Here is a 26,854-nt window from a genome sequence, read left to right as displayed (position 1 = left end):
CTTAGAATTATAGAATCATAGAATATCAGTGTTGGAAGGGACCTCAGGAGGTCATCTAGTCCAACCCCCTGCTCAAAGCAGGACCAACCCCAACTAAATCATCCCAGCCAGGGCTTTGTCAAGCCAGGCCTTAAAAACCTCTAAGGATGGAGATTCCACCACCTCCCTAGGTAATCCATTTCAGTGCTTCACCCTCCAATAAAATAGTTTTTCCTAATATCCAATCTAGACCTCCCTGACTGCAACTTGAGACCATTGCTCCTTGTTCTGTCATCTGCCACCACTGAGAACAGCCTAACTCCATCCTCTTGGAACCCCCCTTCAGGTATTTGAAGGCTGCTGTCAAATCCCCCCTCACTCTTCTCTTCTGCAGACTAAATAAGCCCAGTTCCCACCACCTCTCCTTATAAGTCATCTGCCCCAGCCCCTAATCATTTTCATTGCCCTCCGCTGGATTCTCTTCAATTTGTTCATATCCTTTCTGTAGTGGGGGGCCCAAAACTGGACACAATACTCCAGATGTGGCCTCACCAGTGCCGAATAGAGGGGAATAATCATTTCCCTTGATCTGCTGGCAATGCTCCTACTAGTGCAGCCCAATATGCCATTAGCCTTCTTGGCAACAAGGGCACACAGTTGACTCATATCCAGCTTCTCATCCACTGTAATCTGCAGGTTCTTTTAGGCAGAACTGCCGCTTAGCCAGTCAGTACCCAGCCTGTAGCAGTGCATGGGATTCTTCTATCCTAAGTGCAGGACTCTGCACTTGTCCTTGTTGAACCTCATCAGATTTCTTTTGGCCCAATCCTCCAATTTGTCTAGGTCACTCTGCACCCTATCGCTACCCTCCAGCATATCTACCCTTCCCCCTCACCCCCGCTTAGTGTCATTAGCGAACTTGTGGGTGCAATCCATCCCATCATCCAGATCATTAATGAAGATGTTGAACAAAAACGACCCCAGGATCGACCCCTGGGGTACTCCACTTGATATCGCTGCCAACTAGACATCGAGCTGTTGATCACTACCCACTGAGCCAGACAATCTAGCCAGCTTTCTATCCACCTTATTTATAGTCCATTCATCCAATCCATACTTCTTTAACTTGCTGACAAGAATACTGTGGGAGACCGTTTCAAAAGCTTTGCTAAAGTCAAGATATATCACCTCCACCACTTTCCCCGTATCCATAGAGCCAGTTATCTCATCATAGAAGGCAATCAGGTTGGTCAGGCATGACTTGCCCTTGGTGAATCCATGCTGACTGTTGCTGATCACCTTCCTCTCCTCCAAGTGCTTCAAAATGGATTCCTTGAGGACCTGCTTCATGATTTTTCCGGGGACCGAGGTGAGGCTGACTGGTCTGTAGTTCCCTGGATTCTCCTTCTTCCCTTTTTTAATCAATCAACCCAAGCTTCTTGGGACCCTTTTTTAATTCTAAAAGGGATTGGAGGGAGGTCATTGGAGGTGTGGGGACAGAGGTAACTGAGGAAAATGGCATGGTTCCTTGATGCTTTTGGTTTCCCAACAGAATCCTAAAAGAAATCACTAACAGAATTTTTACATATTTCTTCTTTAGGCCTAAGCTTACAAAAATAGCCTTCATTATTTTGGGTGTGAATAATTTGCACCTGCAGTTGCACTCGTTTAGAGCCTAATGATTTGATTGAATCTTTAAAAAAAAAAAAGTAATTCAGCCTGTAAATAGGTGCAATAACTGTTGCAAATGCCTACACCTGCAGTTCTTCACCATGTAATTGTGAACACAGCTTGCAGTACTGAAGGCTTGCTAAAAACCTGGGCTTTATATTTTACCATAATAATCTGAATGTGAGAGACATTCCCCCGAAGTAATATCTTCAAAAGACGTAGCGCCAGATTGTGCCTGGTTTCTGTCTAGAATGATGCACAAAGGGAGAAGAAGGTTCAAGAAGCCCCCCTCTGGCCCTCATGCAATGGCTGGGCACACTTTCGATGTGTTCTCCCTTGAAGGCAGCAGTGCTATCTTTCAAGCACCCCGTGAGTTCAAGACATTCCAAAGTGGGGGGTGGGAAGGAGGTGGGATCAGAGCAAAGCAGACTTGTATGGACAAGCAGATATGTCAGGGGTGCAGCAGTGGGTGTGCTCCCTGCATGCCTGGGAGGTCTGGGGGGTACTGTGATGTCTGGCTCACCTATTGAGTGATGTGGCTCTGCATCACCTCCTTTGTGAGCCATGGGAAAAAAGCAGCAGTTGTGCCCATGGTTTTATCATTGGCCTTTAAAAGAAGGCCACTGCCTTTGTCCAAATGGGTTGTGAGCTCTGCATTCATGTTAGTGTCATTGTCAAAGAAGTGCTGTGTGGATAGTTTCTGTTCCCTCCAGGTAAATGTAGGTGAATAAAGACCCCAACTAAAGGAAACGATAGAAGCCTTGACAAGGCACTAGATCAGGAGTGGCCAACCTGTGGCTCCTTCAGAGGTTAATATGCGGCTCCTTACGTAGGCACTGATTCCGGGACTGGAGCTACAGATGCTAACTTTCCACTGTGCTGGGGGTGCTCACTGCTCAAACCCCTGCTCTGCCCCAAGCCCTGCCCCCACTCCACCCCTTCCCCCAAGGCCCCTGCCCCTTCCCCTGAGCCTTACATGCCCTCGCTCCTGCCCCCTCCTTCTCCCCCTCATAAGCCTCCTGCGCATGTGAAACAGCTGATTATGGGGGCAGGCAGGATAGGCACTGATTGGTGGGGTGCTGTTGATGTATTATTGTGGCTCTTTGGCAATGTACATTGGTAAATTCTGGCTTCTTCTCAGGCTCAGGTTGGCCACCCCTGCACTAGACAATAAATATAGGCATTGGCTCAGACTGAAAACGCCTTTTCCAGCTGTAATTTGTATGGTTTACCGGCATTATTTCCAATAGCAAATATGACAATAACTAAAATCTTTTAATAACAGGTTTACTGAACAAAATATGCCCGTGAAGTCACTCTTCTATGGAAAATCCATCACTAGGTTTGCTTTTCTTTGGATATGTGTGATTTTCATTAGCTGTCATATCAGCTCTCTGTGATCTATTGGTTGGGCATATCTGGTTCCATTGCAAAACAACAGATCATGGCCATGAGCAGAAAATAATTTCATTAAAAATGAAAAGAAACTATGCTATAAAATGTCATTTTTGGGGAGGGGGAAAGGGGAAAACATGCGCAAGGTCCTTTATAATCAGTCATCCAAAATAAATGTGTTATTTAGGAGCTATTTTAAGGCAGGCTGGCTGAAAACATGTTTTATTAAGCAATGTAAAAATAATTCACAGTACATTATATCATACACAAAGTAATCTTTTGTGATTGTTTTTGAAATATATGTTGATTGTTTCATAATTTAGATTATTTATCTTACAAGGAACAGTAACTCAATTGCTTCTCAATTGTGTATCTTACAAAATAGCTCCTTAATGGAGCGCATACTGCAAAACACTAAAGAAAAGAATTGGTTAGTGACTTCTGCTTATGAGTACATGACTAAGGCCTGGGAGAACATGCTGCTAAAATTACTTACTAATGATCTATGAAAACCAAGAGAATGGCTGAACATGCAGTTATATATATGATTGAGAAGGGGTGGGAAACAGTGGCCCTAGTGACCAAAATACGTTTATAATTCGTGCAATAGTTGTGAGCACATCTTTGCTCACACACAATCCTTAATTTGCATATGCTAATAATTACTTTGTGCATGTAGATCAGGTAATTGCACCTGCAAGTGCATGTGCGATTATATGACTTGTGTGGACAAGTGGATGTATTCGTTAATATTGTAAGCATATATAATGAGGCCTGTGAAAATTTGGCAATAAATATTATGTTATTTGGTCTTCATCCATAAGCATGTAAGTATGTGTATAACTTTAAGCGTGTGAGCAGTCCCATTGATTTGGGGCCTAACGTGGGCATATTTCATTTGGCATGTTCAAACTGAAGTAGTTATGTTGTTGAAAATAAACACATTAACACATAAGTGATCATGAAACTTGCTCTTACAGAATCAAGGGTATTCTTTAAAACTACAAGATTAATTAGCCTCATTGACTTTATGGGGGTCTCCGCCTGTGTCCTTTTTTATTAACATGCTGGGGAAAAAAGATCAGATTTTGATCATTAACAAAGTAAAATGTCTTGCTGTGTGTAAGGTGTCTACCGTGCAGCTTACAGAAACCTCTTGTTTTAGCAGATTCCATGCAGGGCTTGATAGATGGAGTGTTTGTCTTTGAAGATCTTTCTACGGAAGACAGTAAAACTATACAGGGCTATGATGCTATTGTTGTGGAACAATGGACTGTCCTAGAAGTAAGTACATCATTTACTATAATTTGGTTTTCACCCTCACGTTATTGTAATATTTTTCAAAATCACAAGCTGGCAAGATGGTGTAGTAGACTTTCACATACTTCAGAAATACTATGCTTTTCTGAGGTAAAGGAAAGAGGGCTTGAAAACATAATATGGTAAGTTAACCATAAGTGGGATGCCTACGTGTCTTGATAAGATATGTTTCCTGTGTTGTACATTGCAGTTCTCAGCTAAACTTTGAGGGGCATGAGTGTTGGGGACAGATAGAACTCAGGACCAAAAATATATGCCTCTGCTACATGAACTATAAAGAGAATCTCCATCAGTTGTCATGGCAACATAATCACAAATGCTAGCTCAATTTCTAACATTACATTCATCCCGGGGGTAGTGATACTAAAAAAACCTCTTAGATATAGATGCCATGAGTACACATCATAACTAGTAATTCACTTTGTAGTGACCTCTCTGGCCCACACAAAAAGAACTGACAAGGTATGAGTAGAGATGCATCTTTGGCCAGAATGCTGGTCAGCACTAACCAGAGTCGAGTGTTCACAGATTAAAGGAGAGAAATGGGAACAGAGTGCAGAAAAACTAAGCATGCAGCATATCACCTTATTGCTATGAAGTCACTAGAAAGACTCTTTAGATCAGGCCCAATGGTGTATATCTCCAGTTGCAGGCAAAACTAGTTCAACTAAACTGAGCTTCAGAATTCTTTGCATCTAAAATGAAGCATCAAATGTAACAATGCATTTGTATTATTACCCACATTTTTACTTTAATTTGCTTTTTGTATGTCTATTTCAGTGCTGGCAGAAAAAAATATGTATTTAAAAAGATAATGACTAAACTTCTAGTTTGCTATATGGAGTAAAAGGGTATAAAATCCTGAGAGAGGCTTAAAGAAAGCATGGATTCACAAAAAGTATGCATAACAAAAAAAGTTAAGCACTACTGATTTTAGTGGTTATCAAGGGATGACTTGTGGCTTAGTGAAATAAAATGGCCATACAATAATGTTCAGAGATCTTATCAGAGAACAATACAGGCATTCTGTTAACTAGCTAGTGGTGGGTCCTCTTGTGGCTAAATGTGTCTGAATAAATAATTTGTGTCTTATGGTCACTCTTAATAGTTATAATCTTGAAAGCAAGTTAACAGGCTATTTTCTGCACATTTCTGGGCTAAATTGTGGCATTAAGACAGAGCCTTGCAAAGAGTGCCTGTGAGCCATTGCATCTCACAGAGGCATCGTATCCTAATTGTGCACTGTGCCTCCAGGTGTTCTTAGGGAGTGCCCTTGCAGAAATTCTTACAGAAGCTGCAGCATATGCTCCTTTCCAGGGTAAGGAGGGGAATACAGCCATGGCTTTGCCTACGCCTTTCCAGTTTTCAGGTGACTCTGCCTGTAACAGTGCTACACAAAAGCTGCCCTCTTACTCAGGAGCTCGCAATAAACCTGTGGTCAGCCCTTATGTGCTTATATAAGTGTAAGAGTTAGGGAGACAGGTTCTTTCTGGCCTCCCCTGTCTTGCTTACCCACATAGGGGCTAGGTACAATCCAGCCTGTCTGTGCTTTAAGAATGCATTTTAACACCAAGTTATTTCAACATTTATTTTTGAAAGAGCTTGACCTTTTTCCTGATAAATATTCCAGTTGTATAAATTGAATTGTTAAAGAGAGGATATATAAACAATTAAAACCCTTTGAAAGCTACAAAGCCTTTCTTGCTATAAGCGATGCTTTACTTTGATTTTCCTAAATTTTAACTGTTGTGGGTGTTAAGTATCAGGCAACTCAGAGGAAACAATAAATACTCATCCTGTGAATTTCCACAGGAAGCTTTGGAAGTCTTACTGGTTTCTTTCAAGGTACAAGCCTTAAAACTCTATATTTTTTTTACTATTGTTGCGGTATAATATTTTAAACATTTATAGCATTGGCTTCAGTTGGATTGTGGCAAGTGTATTCTCTTATAATTGATAATATCACTTGATAGTTTATCTTGATAGATTTTTGGGTTAGGTTTTCCTCACTGGCTGAGGCATGAAAATACTCTCCCCAAACCATCTAAGACTTTTGAGAAGTTAAAATTGGAAGTGACTTCTGAAGGAGTGGAAACAATTCAAAAGACTTTTTTTAAAAGGCAAGAATGAACATATTTCAGAGGCCAGTGGGCCAACCAGCAGAAATGAGTGACCTAAAAGAATGCCACGCATATCCATATCCAGGGTGTGCTCTTGTTTCACCCTTCACATTTCGCCTTTGTAATCATCTGTCAGACGTAGTGGTTCTTCATAGAACATCTTTGGGATGGACTTTGGAGCCAGTGCTAATTGAACAGTTTCTCCAAGTCTCTTGACTACAAAAACGGTTTCAGATATATTAATTAATTATTTTTTGCCTTTTCTAGGGCTAACTAATCCTTTTGAGCAAACACTTCATCAAAAGGCAGAGTAATATAGGCTCTTTGCATGCAGCATTATTCAGGATATAGAAGGATATCCAGGCATAACTGTAGTACACTAGGTGTTAAAATCATCAGTTCTCATACAGCAGGTAACATGCACATCAGATGCGGTACACACCGGGTGGGCCAAGTTAATCCCTGGTGCAGTTCCCTTGACTTGGTTGTAAGATAGGCCATTAACTGGGTAGGATGTGGATTTGAATTGGGAGGATCTAGGAATATATAACTCAGGAGCCATAGTTAGATCATCACCTGATGTAACTTGAGAGATCAGGATGGCCTGGATGCTTCCTGGCAATCCTGCTCTTTATGTTTGTGCTGATCCTAAGAAACTCTTGCATCCAAACCAATTCAAGAAGATTGAGAACCAATGAATTTATCACATAGCTAGAAAAGTATCTCAGAGGTTTGTTGGGAAGCCATGTAAGCTGGCTATCCATGACATCCTTTCCCTTAAGAGAGTTAGCCCACTATTAGTATTCCTATAATTCTTACTGTTTTCCATAGAGTCACCAACTGAGATCAGGCCCCCGCTATGTTAGGTTCAAATGCATGAAGAGAGAAGAGCTTATAGTCTATATCAGTGGTAGGCAACCTGTGGCCCGCGGGCCGCACGTGCAGGGGCAGCTCTAGGAGTTTTGCTGCCCCAAGCAGGGCAGGCAGGCCCCTTCCGCGGCTTGCCTGCGGACGGTTCGCTGGTCCCGCGGCTTCGGCGGACCTCCGAAGCCGCGGGACCAGCGGACCCTCTGCAGGCAAGCCACGGAGGGCAGCCTGCCTGCCTCCCTCGCGGAGCTGGCAGAGCGCCCCTCCGCGGCTTGCCGCCCCAAGCACGCGCTTGGCGTGCTGGGGCCTGGAGCCGCTCCAAGCACGTGGCCCATCAGGGTAATCCGCTGGTGGGCTGCAAGACATTTTGTTTATATTGACCGTCCGCGGTTCATCGTTCCCGGCCAATGGGAGCTCCGGGAAGTGGATGATTAGGGCACTCCTCTGGTATGTGGAAGGATCCCAGTTCAAGTCTGCTTAATTCAGAGCAGGGAATTAAATCTGCCTCTCCTATGTTTCAGATGAGTGCCCTGACCACTGGGCTGTTGGCTATTCTGGAATGGGTCTCTCTCTTTGATTTCTACCAGAATGTCCATCCTGGACCTGAGGAAGTTTTGTCAAAGCCAATATGTTTCAATGGATAAACATTTTCTGACCAAAAAAACAACAACATGCCCTGAAAATTTCACAATCATTTCTAGTTAGAACCCAGGTGGTGGGCAACCTGTGGCCTGGCAGGGTAATCCGCTGGTGGGCCGCCAGTGTTCTGTCCAGTAGACCAAACTGTCTCCCAGCCAGATGTTCTTAGAATTCACCTTTGTTCACAGACAAATGCAGGGAAATGAAGCGGCAGAGAGGAAGATTAGATCACAGCTGGAGAGAGAGGGACTTCAGGTTCAAGGATGATAGAACTCAGTGAGACATAATGGAATTATCTGGAACCTTAATAAGCGCTTTGCCTCTACTACAGATACACCAAAGAATCATCAGCAGAGTTTTCCAGAGGGGTGAAGTGTCTCGTTAATCCAGACTTTCTCATCTTTATGCAAGCTCATGGTTGGTGCATTATAGGTTATGTTCATCTTTTCTAAAATTCCATCCTGTTAGAACATGTCTGTCTTGCACCAGGCAGATGGAAGAAACATCCATGAACAGTCAGAAATTCGTGGATAAATTGACTCCCATTTTGGGCTTATATCAGACCTGCTTATCTTGCTTGACGCTTCAGAATTTTTGGGATGGAATCAGAATTACATGTACATTTCAGAGTAATTTCTGGAGAGCTTATCCAACTTCCCTTATTTGTGTGCTCCTTCTGGGGATGAGAACTGGCTTATCAAATATGTTGTTTCTTTAACTGTGCTCCAATTTAAAAAGTCCAGCCGCAACTATGAAAGAAAAGATGCCATATATTTTTCAGTACCATCAATAATAAAGTAATAACTAAAAAGATAATAATACCCTGCTTTTATACAGTGCTTTGCATCAGCAGATCTCAAAGCACTTTACAAAGATCAGTGAATCTACTGAGACTAAATAAAAGGTAAACTTTTCCAATCATCATAAAGGCAAATGAGGGGGAATTGGCACGCCTCTCTACAGAGAAAATATTGCCTGTTTAATTGCTATTAAACAACAGTAATGCTTCCAAGTCTAAGAGCGAGAACAAGCTGAACTCTCTGATGCACTTGGTATGTGTATAAAATGTCAGTTTGCAAGAGGATGTAAAGCTTGCAGCTGTCACAGTATGCGGTCCGCCAAGCAACCGACAGGATGTAATAGTTCTGAGTTATTTAACTGTTTCCACTCAGACAGAACAGAACTCTGGTATCTGTGCAAATGACCAGAGAACTCTTAATGACTAAATGTTTCCCTCGACCCTATCACTTTAACCCTAAAAATGTCAGGCCACATTATTTTCATTACAGTCTGTGAGCTCTAGCATTAAAACTTCTTTCATGGTTTTAATTCTGCTTGTGCAGGCAAATTTGGGTAGGCAGCTCTGATCAATCAAAGACTGTCTGGTTTCCCTTCTCCCCAACTCTAATGTGTCACCTTCTCTCTCCTGTACCCAAGAAACAGAACATGTTGACAAATTAACCAGTATTTCATTAAAATGAAGTACTATAAACAATTATTTCAAATATTTGCATTGTTTCTCACTAGCGAGTAACATTCATTCTGAAAATATTTTCCTTGATTAAAGGATATTTCCCCACTGTGCATCTTTAGCTCTCACTTCAATATTTTTTTTCTTCTATGTCTGCAGCGTGTTGACTCGAATTAAACTATAAGCTCCCAGATATATTGTGATGTTGCAGTGTCTGGTAGAATGGAAGTAATGTGATATAGTATCAGCTATAGGTGTGATAAATGTTCATAATGTGGTACCTACTCCAATAGACAAAACAAAGTTATTTCTTTCAGCTGCCTGGGTTACAAGTTTCCTTAATTCAGTGCTCTTTCTGGAAATTTCTCTGGACATCTGGCCTTAATTTGGTTTTAAATCTGATCTACCTCAGATTCCAGTGAGTTTGGTGGGCTTGATCTCCTCACTTTGTTATACTTGTCAGTCTATGGTCACAAGATAGACCCATGACTAGAATAGCAAGAGGGTTGAAGGTGATGAGTACAAAATTCAGTCCTATGAAAGGCCTGTACCACATAAAAGTAATCGCTCAGTGGGGAAAATATTGGCGGTTTGTCCTTGTTTTGCTCCTTTATTATGTATATACAGCTAAAAAGCTTGGGGAAGGGGATTGGGTTTTTTTAAAGGGTTTTTTTTTGTAATGTTTGTTTCTTATCTTAAAAATATAACAAAAATGCCAAGTGTAATCTTCTCTTCGTTTTGCTGGAATCTGGAAATGTGGATTCAGACCTTTTTCAGCCCTTGACTTTAGGGACAGGAATGTTAAAGTTCTAACAAAGGCAGTATTTCTTCTGTCTACTGATAGAGGGCTTGAGTTAAATAGGTATTGCCAAAAGCAGACAAAATACAGAGTTTTAGACAAGTCTTAATAATGATCACTTTCCCTCTCACTCATGTTTTGTTTTGGTCTTTGTGATCTTGTCATAAATCTCTTAGTTCTCCATTCATCCGTAGAGTCTTCAAGGAAAAATAGGGAAGGATAGACACAGAGATGAATTTCCAGTCTGGAAAAAAAGCTCTTCTAGCCCTTCTTTATATTTCATAAAGAACCAAAAAGGCACAAATTCATTTCTATTCCCTCAGCAGGTCACCTTTAAGCCATGCAATGGAGATGGGAGTAAAGCAGCTGCGCAGGGAATTGGATGCTGTGCATCCCCCTCCTCCAGACTAACTCTGAATAGAGCAGTATGTTGGAGGGATCTTTGGAGGCAGGCCAGGGGATCCATGACTACATATACAGTGGCCCCAACCCTGCATAGAGGAGGGCAATGGCTGCTCTTCCATCGACTGGAATAGGGATGGTGAAGGGTCTGCTCTTTAGCTCTGTGGACTGCCTAAAGACAGGAGGGGTGGTAAATTTCATACTCGTGGAGTTGTCATCACAAAGGCTGATTACTTGGGCTTTGTCCAGGCAGTGGGATGAATTTCACCCTGGGTGACTTGCAGTGGGAAGCTGAATGGTCAACATTGAACAGTGTGTGCTATGAAGTGTGCCTGGCTATCATCAGAGATACCAGTTCCTGAACAATAAATGAGCTAATTTTTTTTCCAAAAATTGTTGACTTACAGATAGTAGAACCAGTACCAAAGTGAAGCTATGTGAGAGTCTAGTAGAGCCTAATTAAAAAGGTGTCACAAGAATGTAGCTACTGAAATAAACCAGATGCATTCTATGGTCTAGATGAATTGGTTTTAAAAAAATATACTGATAAAAAATTGTTGGATTATATTTCTCATGCCCGATGGCCAAGAATGTGAAAGTTTCCCACAGTACTGGCTGTGAGAATTGCCATTGAAATGTTAGTTTAAAACATTTACTAAGACACTTTCTAGTGATGAGTGAACTGTATTGATGTGTTAGCCGCATAGAGCTGTATTTACAGCTGAGCCTCTACTCATCCTCCACTGTGCAAATTGCATCTCTACATAAACGTGCCTGTGCTTTGCAGGTGCAAATACCAAGTGTGAGCACTTGAACAATCCTAATACATGTGCATGTGTTGGGGTTAGAATCTGCATCCACAAAACCCACTAGGAGAGGAGATTTACACAGGTGCACACAGGTGTTAAGACTGTTCAGCAGCACACACAGTTTTGGACTTGTGACATTTGGGTGCATTTATGAGCGTGCAATTTGGGCCATGCACAGTGGAGCTTGGGGATGAAGATGTACCTGATACAGCAGAATTTTGCTCATCTTCATTTAGCTAATCTGCAAATCCAATAATTCTTACAAAATAACTGGTAGTCTCTCACCCCTGTTCTCACTTAAATTGTCATAGCAATGTGCTGTAGTGATTGTACTAAAGCATTGTTACTTTCTCAAAATATACACAGTGCACACATACCATGAACCATCTGAACTACACCTGTCCAGAATAATGTGCAAGGCCTCCCTGTGATTTTGTTGTAGTTACTCACTGATGTCTGAATACTGCAAACTGATCTGCATGGGTAGATATCACTCAAACCAACTGAAAGTGTTATGGATGCAGGGGTTTTCCCAAGCTGATGAGTTTGCAGGACCTGTGTCTAATTTAGAAAGCTGGTAATCCACAGTGGACTTCCCAATCAGTGCAAATTAGCAATGTTCTGTTTTGCTATGTACTGAAATTTAGGAAGATCCCAATCTGAGAGCAGGATAGTTCAACTTTTATTGCTGTACCATACACAAACACATAACTTCTCTTTTGCTAACAATAAATATCTTTTTTAAAATAGATAAATAATATTATATGATTAACCAAATGACTCTATGGGAAGAGTGCAAAAATAGAACGAAATATCATTAACAACTCCATATTAGGGATTCTTTCATCTCATAATGCACAGAGGACATAAAACATTCCTTCACCAGCCTATTCTCGGCGAGCCAAACACATTTTTATTCCTTTCTCTTTTTCTGAGGTGCAAATCCTGCTGTCCCCACTTCCCCTTCCCATGGGGCTATAGCGAGTCATAATTGCGGTGTGACTGGGGGCAGGTTGTCCGAATCTGACACAGGGGTGTGCATTCCCTATATAGTTATGAGGCTTCTAGGTGCTACAGCAATACAAATAATAGATAAAAATAATTAACAACCCATTTCCCCATGCAGAGATGCAGTGGACAGTTGCAACTTGTCTGTGTTTCTGCTCCCAATCCTGATTGCCAGGATTCCTCCTCCACCTCCAAACTCTGTCATTCTTTTCAGTGCACAGCTCATCCGGATTTGCCTTAAATACTTTATTAAGACTTATTTAATGGGATGTTCCATCTTTTATTCCTTAATCTTGGTCTGTTTTGTGTCCACATTGCAAGAAAATATACATTGGGCAGGGACCAAAGTTGGCTCACTTGTAACTGAACTACATTTACTTAACTAAAAAAAAATCATTTTGACTGAATTTTTTTCAGTCGGACAAGAACTTAGCAGTCTTTTTTTTTTATGTTGCTCGGTGACTAAAACTGCAACTGTAAAAGAAAATGAATGTTGTTAATACAGTATGTGGTATAGTTTGCCCTAGGGATTATCTTTACCCTTTTTAAAATCAGGTTTTAGGAATTTCTAATAGCTGAGACTATTGGGGAAGAAATGTTGAAACCAAACAGCAAAACTATAAATAAAAATGAAATCTTATTATGTGCAGCAAATCAGGGAAAAAGCACAGCTCAATGCGTTCTGGTTTTTTGACACTCAAGGTGTGATCAGAGATTACTTACCAACCACAGGAGAGTGGGAAGTGAGTTAATTACAATTTTGCTCCCTTTCACAGAATGAAATGTCTCTCAGTTTGATACAGGGTATTATTTGTGCACCTTCTTTTTCATTAGAGTTCTGTCATGTACTTTCTACTGCTTCTGTCTAACTAACCCTGAGCTTCAAAAAATCCTAATTACAGTAGTTTAATCTCATGCTCTTCTGTATTTGAACTTAATATAGCTACATTTAATATAAGAATATAAATTACATTTACTATAAGATTAGAGACTGCTTTTTGGTGCATGGCAAGATTGTGCTAAAATTTAGTGTGCATTTAGATGCTTTTTGTTTTGGAAAGAACCATAATGGTGACACTTCGGCATGGTTCCACACTCAGGTTTATTATCAAGATGTGTGTATTCCCATGTGTCTTCGTCAGCTATGGTTCCTGGTGGAACACAAGTTCTACCTGTGATACAATTACACATCGTGGCTTCTTCTTGCCCTTCCATGTTAGTGTCTCTGTGGCTCTCTTGGTTCTAAAGCTGCTAGTACTTATATTTGCCAGTGAGGAGTTTGAGCTCCACTTGAAAAAAAAATTACTTAAGGTGAAAAAAGGCTGCTGTCCTCTCCCCTACCTACCACCACTGAACAGAGCTAGTTGGGATGGGGCAGGTGTGTGCCTGCAGATCACTGGCATGGTGACCTGAAGAGAGGTACTTTGGCTGATTCCACAGAGGCATTGGGTGACTTCCAGCAGAGCTGTTAAGGAGGGCCATGGGAGTGATTCTAGGGCCAGGTATGCACCTCTGCAGGGTGTGGACATGCTTTCTCGTGGGTGCTAAAAACCCAGTTGACTGGTATTAGGAAAAAAGGGTGGATAGAAAGGTACCATGAGACTAACACAGAAAACAGAAGCCACCTTTAGAACAATTTCTATCCACCCGTTTTTCCTAATCATTCCCCTTCAATTTTCTTATACACTTCAACCGTCTGAACTAATAAATGATTTAATTTTGTTGAACCATATCCTGTTCTTTTCTCTCTCTAAGCTTCTGTTGAGACATTTAACATCATCTGCTACAGGTGATGAATAGGTCTGACAAGTCAGACAGGTCAAAATCCCACAGGGATTCATTGTCTTGCTGCTGCGGGAGCGTGCTGAGAAAACTGGCTGTGGCAGGAGACAGCGCATCGCTGAAATGGTTCGGCTCCTGCAGCAGCTAAATGTGATTTGTGTTGTCGTGGTGCTCTTGCTGGTTGCCATAACTACTCTTGGATTTTGACATGTTTGTCACATTTCTTGATGAAACAGGAAGGCTCTCTTTGATAATCTTAGCCCTCAGGTGCTGAATCTGAAGTCTGAATCCTTCCTGCACCATCAGACATCGCTTAGGGCACAAACAAGGCTCCGCCATCCTTGTCTGTTCTGAGCCACTCTTTGCATGTCCTTTGTTGTTAAGTCCCAAAAGTTTTCCTGCTCATGGTACTGTACAATAGAAGGATTTTTTTCAATCAGCTCCTTTTGTATGTTCCTGCATCTGCCCAGTAGCGTGCCTGCCACAGCAAATGTTCTGGTTTCATTCTTTATACATGTCCTGGATATTACCATCTTCTTTTCTGGATAACTCTGGAGATAAGGAGTTGTTGAGCTCTCTGACAAATCTTAGATTTTGTTATAAATTCATTCCAAAATACCTAGTATTTTCCTGAGGCATTTGCTTTCAAAGGCATTTGGACATCTGTCTGTACCTTTAATAGATTTTCTTCAGGCACTGGGCCATTTTCAAAACTGGAAAGAGGAAAAAGTCAGTTTGGCAGCTGGAGGGAGGGAGGACAAAGATGGTGGGGTTGGTGGAGTCTCTGATTTGTGTGGCTCTGAGGCTCCATAAACATGGCACTTCTGCCATCATGGTAGACTTGAAGAAGTTCTGAGAAGCTTCTGAGGAAATGAGTCAGAAGCTAAGTTAGAATTTATCTTTTCTCTTAAAGGCCATCTTCTTCCTTTCCTGTACCTTCCTGCTGTCTTATACAAGGTGATGCTGCCAGCCCTTGCAAATATGTCTGACCTCTGTAAGTAGGTGTATCATCGTGAGCATCTGACAGCTTTTGTGAAGAAACCCAAAGCAAGGTTAATCCAATGTGTGCTTATGTGCATATTTTAGGACAGATTTTCAGATAATGGCTTTCCTTTAAATGGGTACAATTTTGCTCCTTCAGTTAGTTTCATATACAGTTTAGGTCATGTAAGTGATTAATTACCCAACTATACCTGCCTTTCAGTTATATAGATAGTTAAGTGTCCTAAATCGCATGCACAAAAAGGAAAGCCCAATTAAAACTGAAAATCAGGGCCTCTGTTTAAAATACTACAGCAGGATATGAATTAGGTCTGTTCAAATGATTGTTATTACAGTATATATAGATTTTGGTTTGAACTAGTGTAGTGAAGTAGAACCTTACTGATTGACATTGATGACTGGGAACACTGTGGTGCTTTACCCGGTTTTGAGAATTAACAAGAAAATGAACACACACACACACACACACTCACAGCATTACAGAATGTGTTTGTGCATTTATTTTGGCAAGCATAATTTGTACTGTCATGTAGTGTAATAGTATTTGTAGTGACAAGTATATTAGCAATTTATGATAATACTTCAGTAAGATTGGTAACACTGAAGAGTAAATGTGCAATAGATTATTTTGTACGATTAGTGCTCCCTGTAGCAATCTTTACTGAGACTACTGTTTGTTCCTTTTGAGAGAATTATTGGGTTTATAGATTAGCAGAGGGAGAATTAGCAAGAGTCTATTGTACAGAATCTCTGAGTGAAGCTAGACTTTTACAGTGAAAGGTAATGTTTTGGTCTCGCCCACATATTTCCTGATTCAGAATAACAAATAGGTAATGTTTATTTGCCAGTGGTGACAAAAGGAATAAAACAAATTGTACTTATATTTTCTTTCTGCTGCTGGATGCAAATAACATGGGTTCATTATCACCATAATACCATTTAACTCCCCATGAAATGCTTTGAAATCGGAGGGCCAAATTTATCTCTCAGCTCTGCTGGTGTAAAGCGGAAGTTAACTTGCTTGTCTTCAGGAGAGTTGTTCAGGATTTACACCAGCATAGTCAAGAGCAGAATCTGGACCACACAGTGTAATACGTTTTTGTGCCACATGAATTCCTTTTTGTTTGCCAGGATGTAATTCTTCGTTTTTTCAATGAAGATTGCAGGAGGCCACTTGTCCAAGGGAGCTCTGATAAAACAAAATGAATTAGCCCTGTTTTTCTGATTCATCAGCTGTCACATGGATGGTTTAGAGACCCAAAAGAAATTGCATATTTGCACTGTTTAAACAAATATATTTAACTCTTCAGCAAGAACTGGAGAATGATCCTACGTGTCTTGCGTTTTCAAATATTTTCCTTCCTGCTTTTCTTAACTTGCAAAAATGATCTAACTTTGTAAAGAAACAACAACACAAAACACCGTTTTAAAAATTGTCACACATCAGGCGATAATCCTAACAGTTGATTTTTCTTCCCCAGGGAGTTGAAGTGCAGACAGATTATATTCCACTGTTGAACTCTCTCGCGGTATACGGTTGGCAGCTGACTTGTGTGCTTCCTACTCCAATTGTAAAGACAAACAGGTACTGTGTGGGCACTACATTTTGGTTAAGGAAGCCTCTGTATCAGCATGATAGTTTGTGCTAACAGCTCCCCATTCTCCTAGCATATAGTTCCCTGCACATGTGCAGTAAACTGTCCAGGAAAGCCACATTGCAGCTGCCACTGGGCCAGTCTGAGCATTTCTGTCCCCACCTCAGCCCTGCCACAAATCTTGCTGGGCAGGAAGGGGGTGGGGGTGCTGCCAGACTTGTATGTGCCGGGTTGCAGGTGTAAGTTCTTAGCTCCATTTAAAAAATAAACTAACTAACTGTGGTCCCGTTTGTAGAGTGGTGTGGCCTAGCGGTAGAAGCACATGTTGTCTTTCATCAGTAGCTATCAGAACAGTGTGTGGTGTTACACATCATTTGCTGCAGTAGCTCAGCAAAAGTGGGTGAAATAACACTGATAGTACTGTAGTAGCCTTCAATTGGAATTTCCTTTGTTGGTGGGTTTTGGTCATTTTTATATCTACTTTTGCATCATAAGCATAATTATATTAATAGAAATGTAAATAGTTGTAAAACATTCTTAATGGAGACTGGCTAAAAATACAGGCATGTGACAGCAGTTGATCCTACTGCACATTCCGGAACTGCTATTCAAATAGGGTTCTTCATCAGTCATGAATAAAATAAAAAGATCAACATGCCAAGTTGTTCTTTATTAAAGCACCAATATTGTGCCCAGTGGTGTATGAGACACAGATGAAGACACTTCCTGTCCTTGAATTCTTACAGTCTATAGAGACCAAACATGCTGGGAAAACCAGTGGAAGGAGTTATTCTAATCTAATATTTTTCATATACTTTTGAATAAATCAGTGGATGAAAAATCACAAATACGGATTTTTAATCCCCTTTTGTAACACTGTGCTTTGTCCTCCCTTCTTTCCACTCCTTTCTGTGAACCATTTTATAATTACCTCCATTAAATGCTTCAGATTGGTCATTAGTGCTGATTAACGCCCAGCCTGAGTGATGCAGGCATTTGCCTTTGCCTTGTGCTTCACTACATACCCGAGCTGTGCATTAATCAGTGCTATCACTATTGCTGAATCTGTCAGCTCTTATTGGTTGGCTAGGAAAAGCACACTGCAATGTGTAATTGACATTGTAGTGCACATAAAGATTATAGTGCATGTCACATAGACTGATTTTTTTTCAAAAACTTTATTCTGTGTTGCACATTCTAAATTCTAAAACATTTGGTAGAAAAAACAGCGATTGTACTGGGATTTTAGGTGCATCAAATTAGACATGAGCCTAAATTAGGCTGATGCTTCCCAACAAATACCATTCTATCCATACGCACTTGAGACAGTCAGATGTTTCGGTCATTTCTGGTGGTTCTCTTTTGCCCAGTTTAAGGAAATGACTGAGGTATTTCTTGGATTTTGAATCCTACTTTGTATAAGCTTGACTCATTTTCAGGATTATGTTTTACAGGGAAGGGAATTTAGCCACTAAGCAGATTGTCTTTCTTCAGCGACCTTCTCTACCCCAGAAAGCAAAGAAGAAAGAATCTAAGGTAAATGACCTTGAATTCCTGTGTACGTTTATCGTGGCAGTACTCTAATACTCTAATTGATTTTCCACAGCAGTTTCAACATTTCTAATGGCTTAGAAGGTTTGCTGAATATTATCAGAACACTTTAGAACTCTGATGTGAACTATTAAACCAAAGAAATAACAAAATACTCAAAGGACATGAAAGGTTCTGTCCGTCACTCTTCCTTCCATTGGAGGGAGCTAGAGACTATGTGGTCTACTAAAAACAGTAAACACAGCGAGGAATTGGAGTGGGATTTAGGAGATGTAGGCTCAATTCCTAGCTGTGCCACAGACTTCCTATGTGATCTTGGGCAAGTCACTTTACCTCTCTCTCTGACCCTGTTCATGATTTGTACAATGGGGACCATAATATTTCCTTTCTCCCACCTTTTGTCTGCCTTATCCATTAAGATTGTAAACTTTTGGGGGCAGAGGACTGTCTCTTGCTATATTTTTGGACAGTCTAGTAGAGTGGGGCCTTAATCTCAGTTGGAGCTTCTAGGTGCTTCTGTAATATAAATAAATACTAACATATGAGATTGGGAGAATTTCACTAACGTATAAAACAGGGGTAGGCAACCTCAGTGACACTCACACTGCCCGGGTCCTGGTCACCGGTCCAGGGGCTCTGCATTTTAGAGCAGGAGATGGCAACCTATGGCAAGGGTGCCGAAGGCGGCACGTGAGCTGATTTTCAGTGGCACTCACACTGCCCGGGTCCTGGCCACTGGTCCAGGGGCTCTGCATTTTATTTAATTTTAAATGAAGCTTCTTAAACATTTTAAAAACCTTATTTACTTTACATACAACAATCGTTTAGTTATATATTATAGACTTATAGAAAGAGACCTTTGAGGAACGTTAAAATGTATTACTGGCACGCGAAACCTTAAATTAGAATGAATAAATGAAGAGTCGGCACACGACTTCTGAAAGGTTGCCGACCCCCTGCTATAAAAAGTAACCAAACCAAGCTAGAGTTAATGGAGCATGCAGCTGACAGGTATCGGTGAATCTTCATTTTATTCCCACTTCCCTGAAGTGTTTCACTTCCCTTTATGAAATGAGCAGCAGGCAGAAAGCCTGGCCCAAACATGTCATACTTTAAAAGGTAGGAGAAAATACAGAGATTTGTACAAGGCAAAAAAATGGCAGATTGCCAACCAGCAGGTCTTGTTCACATGTGTTTCACCTTTTCCAACCTGCATGCAAGGGAGCCAAACAAGTGAAATATGAAGATGAAATACAACCCATCTAGTGAAAACAAGCCATCAGAGGATGAAGAAGCTACCAGGGGCGGCTCCAGGCCCCAGCACGCCAAGTGCGTGCTTGGGGCGGCATGCCGCGGGGGTCGCTCTGCCGGTCACCGGGAGGGCGGCAGGCGGCTCCGGTGGACCTCCGTGCTTGGGGCGGCAAAATGGCTAGAGCCGCCCCTGGAAGCTACTAGTGTTGCCTTCATTTTATTCCTGTTCTATGTACTGCAGCTACACTAACATTAGTTACCAATGCAATGGGATGCCACCTTGGGACCATTCAGAAGTTCGGCTAGTGCAGAATGTTGAGCCTGCTTATTAAGTGGAGTTGGACATTAGGAGTAGAGCTGGCCAAATCACGGGATTTCCAGTTCACAGGAAATTTTGCAGTTTTAAAATTTGATTTCATTCTGAATGGGAAGTAATTCAGTTTGTTTTTTATTTACTATGAACCAGAAATCCTCCCAAAATTTGTTTCAGAATCACTGACATATGGAGTTTCCAAAGTAAAATCTGCTCCCCAGTCTCAGACAGCTACTGAGTAAAATTGACAGTCTTGTCAGTTTCATCACTATTTCTAGCAGCATCAAAACTGATAAGACTGTCAGTTTCACTGTGCTACTGCCGGGGCTCCCAAAGTCTACAGTTTCAGGGGTAGCCCCACCATGTGGACTGCTTTTAACCAGGATGACTTGTTGCCCAGGATAACTTTTTTCGTGGCTGTTGGGCATCCAGTAGGATGTTCTTGATCAATTACCAGTTTTTGTTAACACTTCCCATTTTAAATTTATATTCCCAGTCAGTTATACTGACAATTAATTGCCTTATTCTTTGGAAAGTTGGCCCTCTTAAAGTTCCAAATAAACATATTACTAGCTGGTGCCATTTTCTGTTTGCACAAAGTAAGTATAATCAGATCATGATCACTAGTATCTAGGCAACCACTGATTTTTAGGCCTGCTGTTAAATCATCTTTGGCCATCAGAATGACATCCAGTATTGAGTTCCCTCACCCCATCATTTTGGTTTCAGGAATTTCTGTGTTAAGAAATCATCAGTTATTAATGTTTAGAAACTTTAAGGAAATTTTTTTACTGGTTACATGAGATGTTCAGCAAATATCCCCCAGGCTGAAGTCACCCATGATAACGCATTTTTTCCTTCTACCCTTTATGGGCAGATGCCTAAGGAGCAGTTCATTCTGCTCACTAGTGGAATTTCTAGTGGTGACCAGTAACACATGCCTGCCAACAGCCCATCTTTGGTTTTACTAGTTAGAACTTTAATTTATAAGCGTTCAAGGTCCTGTGATTCTGAATCCTTTATGACTCAGTGTAACACTTCCCAAGGCTACCCATGGCTGGGAGGCACCTCACTACCACCTGTGCTTAGCATGAAGAAGCCTTATCTGTGTCTGTCATGTGTCAACTCCCTGACTCCACCAGCCCTGGGCAACACAAGCACGCCTCTGTCAGCCGAGGCAGGCACCGCTGGCCCTCTGCCGGTCAGTGATGGGCACGCTCCAACTGCCGAGCCCTCCAAGCGTCCCCCAGGAGTGTCTAGCCCTTGATCCATTGGACACTCACAGAACTCACAGATTTGCTGCTCCCAAAGAAGCAGATCACTCCAGCTTACCAGTTTCACCTCAGATCACAGTTCCATTTAACATGCAGCACTTAGATATTTTTATAGGGAAAACAAGCAAAAGTTTATTTAACAAAGAGAAGAGATTCAAATGACAGCAAGTAGGAATATTGGAAACAAATAGTTACATATAAAGTAATTTCATAACTTGCATTCGAGAACCTAGATTTATTTAACAAGTTACTTTCCTGTCTTATATAGCAAAGCCCATCCCAAAGTCCTCCCAGCGTTTTACTGCCAGGCTTAGTTGTGATCTTCTGTTTGTGAGACAAGTCACACTGCCAGCTTGCCTCCTCAGTGAAGGGTGCAGAGGGGGGTACCTGCGCCCCCCACATATACTCCAGCAATTCATTCTCTTTACTCATAAACAGGATCCCCCTCCTGCTGTTTTATTTCTTCTTGTAAATTTCCTCTCTTGAAGATTTCACAATCCCTTGATTAGCATTTTGGCTCCAGTTGCAAATAGATCTGTGTTGTGCCATGGACAATACACAATGCCCAGACAGGGAGATAAGCATTTATTACATCCTGTCTGGAAGGAACCAGCCTGAGTCACATCATCTCCTGGTTACCTGCCTTAAGGCCTAGGCTTTGAGAACATAATTCCTATTAAAGATACATAGCTCCTTAAATATTAACTGTACATGCATTTCAAAATGATTATGATCATCAATGGACTACTGGCTCTCAGTAGAGACCTCACCTACCACCCTTTGGTGAATTATTATGTGCGTACCTGACACAGGGGATCCATGTAAAACTCTGTGCATCTCCTGTGCCCTGTGCCAGTTGGCATCAAGAGGACCTTGGGTAACACTCCAGTCTCCTGTGTCTTTGATGTAAAGTGCTACCCCCTCCTCTTTTTCCCTCTATTTCTATGGAATAAGTTGTAACCATCAGTTTTAATGTTCCAATCATATGAACCATCCCACAAGTTCTAGTAATACCAACCATATCATATTTCTTCTCAGATATGAGCATTTCCAACTCCTCTTGTTTGTAACTTAGGCTCCTAGCATCAGAATATAGATGATTAAAATGTGTCCCTTACAAGACCCTTTGTACTTGGATTTGTCATATGCATGACACCATGTGGCTGGTTTACATATTTGGGTGTTGGCCCCATGATTGCTCCATTAACACCCTCTGCCTTTCATGGTTAGTTTAAAGCCCTCTCAGATACCCTTGCTGGTCTATCACCCAGGAGATCGGTACCATTTCTACCCCAATATTCCACAAAACCTTCTCCCCTACACCACTTACTTAACCAACTGTTCATCTCTGATATCCTCTTTCTTCTCTCACTTGAGGCATAGGAAGGATTCCCAGAATCTGGATATTTCTCTCCTTCAGTTCCCTTCCTAGATCCCTGAAGTCTTCCAGAATCTCTGGAATAGTGCCAGATGTAGTGTCATTGGCACCAATGTGGATCACCACCTAAAAAATCTCTCCTGTCAACTTCAGAATTTTGTTTATTCCTGTGGTGATGTCCCTTGTCTTTGCTCCTGGAAGGCAACAACAAATTGTCTTGTTGTCCTTCTAGCCCTTGCAGAATGTCCTTTCCATTCTCTTTAGCATGTAATCCCCATTCAGGATTGTCTTGCTCTCTGGCCAGTTGTGGATATGCTCTCTTGAACTTGTCTGAGTCCATCTAGTTTGAGCTGGGCAGAAGTTCTCAGCTGTCTATAGGTCCTTTGCTCCAGTTGGGTCTTGCTGGTTGTTCTTTTCAGATGTCTTACTCAGCACCTGATATATCCAGCTGTGAAGATGCCCTTTGGGTTCTCCTACTTCTGGTGGTGACAAATTTCCTATCTTTATTTCCTTGCCTGCTCTTGTCACCTGATTCTGTTACCATCCCCTGTGGGATTTGCTGTAGTATTGACCAGAAAATCCTCCGTATCCCTGGTGCTTTGCAAGGTAGTCAGCTGTTCCTCAAGACCACAAACCTTCACCTCCATCAGGGCTATTAGCTTGCACTTCATACAGACAAAGTCTCCTCTCTCTTCAGGCACGAAGCAGAAGATAGCACATCCACTGCAGACCACTGATGACTATCAGACTAGCTGATGACTCTCTATCCTTGTTGCTGAGTCAAAACTGTACTTATAAAGCAAATCCCCCAAACTCCCTCCTGGAAACTCCACTATTAGCTGCTCACTGTTGCCACAGGTGAGATCAGCAGAGATGCTCAAGCTGGATCCCCCTTAATATAAACAAGAGTAAGCTGCTGGCATGGTGCCCTTTATGTTGGAATTCACTTCTGCTACTTGGTTAGCCAGAGCCCAGATTTATTACTCTTCTAGGCATGCTGCAAAGTCTGTCTTTCTCAGGCTATTTAGGAGGAGCTGGGCTGAAGGTTGGGGTGGTTATCATCATGGGCCCTGCTTTTGTTTGCTTTGTGAGTTTTAATGAAGAGGATGGGAACCTATAATAGATATTAGTATAAATTCAAATAGATACATCCATAACTAATGAGTCAACGGTAGTGGCAGCTGCAAACCAACAAGTGTGACCAGGGGTGGCTCTAGCCATTTCGCCGCCCCAAGCACGGCGGCACACCGCGGGGGGCGCTCTGCTGGTCGCCAGTCCCGCGGCTCCGGTGGACCTCCTGCAGGCGTACCTGCAGATGCTCCACCGGAGCCACAGGACCAGCGGACCCTCCGCAGGGACGCCTGCAGGAGGTCCACCAAAGCCGCCTGCCACCCTCCTGGTGACCAGCAGAGCGCCCCCTGCGGCATGCCGCCCCAAGCAAGAGCTTGGCGTGCTGGGGCCTGGAGCCGCCCCTGAGTGTGACTGAAAAGATTATTTTTACATATACCATTGAAAAGGTTCATTCAAATTTTACAAATGTCTATTGATAAGAGATTATTTACGTGCAGGAAGTTTGAAATAAATGTAGTACAAAAGTACAAATAATAAAATATGATGATTTTCAGTCAAAGGTTCAAGAAAAATATGGGAGAGGTAAAATCATCCAAATTCATAGTAGTTCTATAAAAAGCTGTCATTGTTACTCAGCTGCTGGTAAACGCCTGATATAAACCACCTTACATTTGAATCAGTTGCTAAGCATTCTGAACAGCACAAAAGCATAGGCACTAAGATCTGATAGCTTTATTTAATTTTTGATTACAACATGTTTGAAACTTTTTTGTAGATAAACACTTGGAGGGGGAAAATATGTGGTGCTGATAAGATTAAAATGAAATTGCAGTGGTGGAAACTAAATCCTTCATATGAACTAGTCAGGTGCTATGCAGTTCAGCCAGCTGAACAGAAAGGAAACATATAAGGAATTGTAAAAACTCTGCAATAAGACAGCGATAACTGTACCTCTCATTGCCCCATCACAGGCTGCAGATTTAATCTAATTACTCGTAAAGTTTATCTGCTGTTTCTTGAGACAAAATCAAGGCTCATTTCAGCAGAAATTAGGCTTCATGGCCATTAAACCCCGTAAAGGCTGACCTTAGTTCAGAAGAAACTTTTTAACATTTTGGGTCTGATATGCAGCCTCTTCTCACGGAAAACTCCAAATGATTTAAATGGGAATTGTGGGTGCTCAGCACCTCTGAAAATCAGGACACTTTTTTCAAGTGTCTAAATTTAGACACTCAAGTTAAAAAATTGTGGTGTTCTCTTTAATATATTTATATGCAAGATACGTTTGGTGAACGACATCTAGACTCAAATAAAACATAAAAGAATATAGGCTAAATCTAGCTACTGCTAGGGGATTTTTTGCTCCCTCAGAGTTTGGCCAGCTGGAGCATTACTTCAGTGTTATGAAGTAAGAGTCTCAACCATGCCTCTATATGCTTGCAAGCATTTGCATGTGCAATTAATTGTGGGTATAACATACGGGATTTACACAACTACCTTATCTGTGAGCAGAACAGGATCACAAATGGCAGACTTTCTGCTCACAGTTGTTTGTGGGCTTAAAACTGTAGGTGCAAAATGGAAGGCTGGTTTTCAAAACTTGGTTTGGAAAAGGTTTTTCTCTAAGATACGGTTTTGGGTGGTCCTCTTGCATCAAATTGCTAAGGAGGGCAAAAGATTTGTGATCATGAGCTGTCCTCTTGGTGGTCTCTGGTATAGACCTGTAGCACTGGGAAAATGACTTCTGGACAGCCAGATAAGGTCCACAGCCTCCTATATTTTATGTAGTATGGAAAGCATGGGTGCCAGAAGAACTGAAAATGTGTGAGGCAAAGCGCCCCTCACCAGCCCAACCTTCCAAGGGCCCTCAAGGGAGCCCTCCCCTCACCAACCTGACCCTCCTAGATTCCCTCCCTTCTCACCCGACTCCTTAGTTTACCCTCTCTGCTGGTGAGCCTTCAGGTAATGGGTTCGTCCCACTTCCTGGATCTGCCCAGTCCCCGATAGGAGCTGCTGCTGAGTTTTTCACAGCCGGCAGGTGAGGGCCCAGCTGTTGGCATGCAGCACGATGCAGAGTGGAACCTGAGTGCTGGCAAATTGGTGAGACAATTTGTTTAAATGGTGAAGTAACTAACCACTTGAAAGTTTAGGCTGACTTTGCTTGGGAAGCTTGACTTTTCCTTCAGGGATGAGGCAGATAAATCCTTTGTCCTCTGACTCTTTGGCTACACTTACACTTCAAAGCGCTGCCGCTTTGAAGCGCTAAGTGTAGTCAAAGCGCCAGCGCTGGGAGAGAGCTCTCCCAGCGCTGTCCGTACTCCACCTCCCTGTGGGGAATAACGGACAGCGCTGGGAGCCGCGCTCCCAGCGCTGGGGCTTTGACCGCACTGGCGCTTTGCAGCGCCGCAATTTGCAGCGCTGGAGAGGGTGTGTTTTCACACCCTGCTGCAGCGCTGCAAATTTGTAAGTGTAGCCAAGCCCTGAGTAATTTTCAGACATTATAAGCACATTACACCTATTAGGGGGTCAGGAAGGGATTCTCTCCTCCCCATTGTTTCTTTTTTCTTTTCATCCCTCTGAAGCATCAGAGATGGTCACAGCTGGAGGTGGGACAATGGACGGAGTTGGCCAATGCTCTTAGGTGCTTGGCCTACTGGTTCTTGCTCACATGCTCAGGATCTAACTGATCGCCATATGTGGGGTCAGGAAGGAATTTTCCCATAGGTCTGATTAATAGATTCATACATTTTAAGGCCAGAAGAGACCATTATGATTATCTAGTCTGTCCTCCTGTATACTACAGGACATCCCCAAAATAATTCTGAGAGCATGTTTTTTAGAAGAACATCCAGGCTTGAGTTAAAAAACTGTCAGTGATGGAGAATCCACCACAACCCCTTGGTACATTGTTCCAATGGTTAATTATTCTTGCCATTAAAAATGTACACCTTATTTCCAGTCTGAATTTGTCTAGCTCGAACTTCCATCCATTGGATGTGTTATGCCTTCCTCTGCTAGACAACTGAGCCCATTATGAAATATTTGTTCCCCATGTAGGTACTTATGGCTGTAATCAAGTCACCCCTTAATCTTCTCTTTGATAAGCTAAATAGACTGAGCTCCTTGAAGCTATTACCATAAGGCCTATTTTTCTAAT

The 26,854-nt window shown here is 41.9% G+C and overlaps 1 protein-coding gene across 4 annotated transcripts in view; it reads left to right on the top strand.

The window, feature by feature from the left end:
* RFTN1 (raftlin, lipid raft linker 1) overlaps positions 1–26,854 on the top strand; it is a 124,625-nt gene that overhangs the window by 93,056 nt on the left and 4,715 nt on the right. For 2 of the 4 annotated variants that reach the window (XM_039521570.1, XM_039521568.1), the window contains 3 exons: positions 4,211–4,329; positions 16,746–16,849; positions 18,314–18,395. In XM_039521570.1, the coding sequence (XP_039377504.1) occupies positions 4,211–4,329; positions 16,746–16,849; positions 18,314–18,395 (305 nt within the window). The remainder of the gene's footprint in view (positions 1–4,210; positions 4,330–16,745; positions 16,850–18,313; positions 18,396–26,854) is intronic. The other 2 variants (XM_039521569.1, XM_039521567.1) reach the window with 1 other exon arrangement.

Source organism: Mauremys reevesii, linkage group 2, assembly GCF_016161935.1.
Source record: "Mauremys reevesii isolate NIE-2019 linkage group 2, ASM1616193v1, whole genome shotgun sequence".
Classification (NCBI taxonomy): domain Eukaryota; kingdom Metazoa; phylum Chordata; order Testudines; family Geoemydidae; genus Mauremys; species Mauremys reevesii.
Note: the sequence above shows the minus strand (reverse complement) of the source record. Positions and strands in the feature narration are given on the sequence as shown.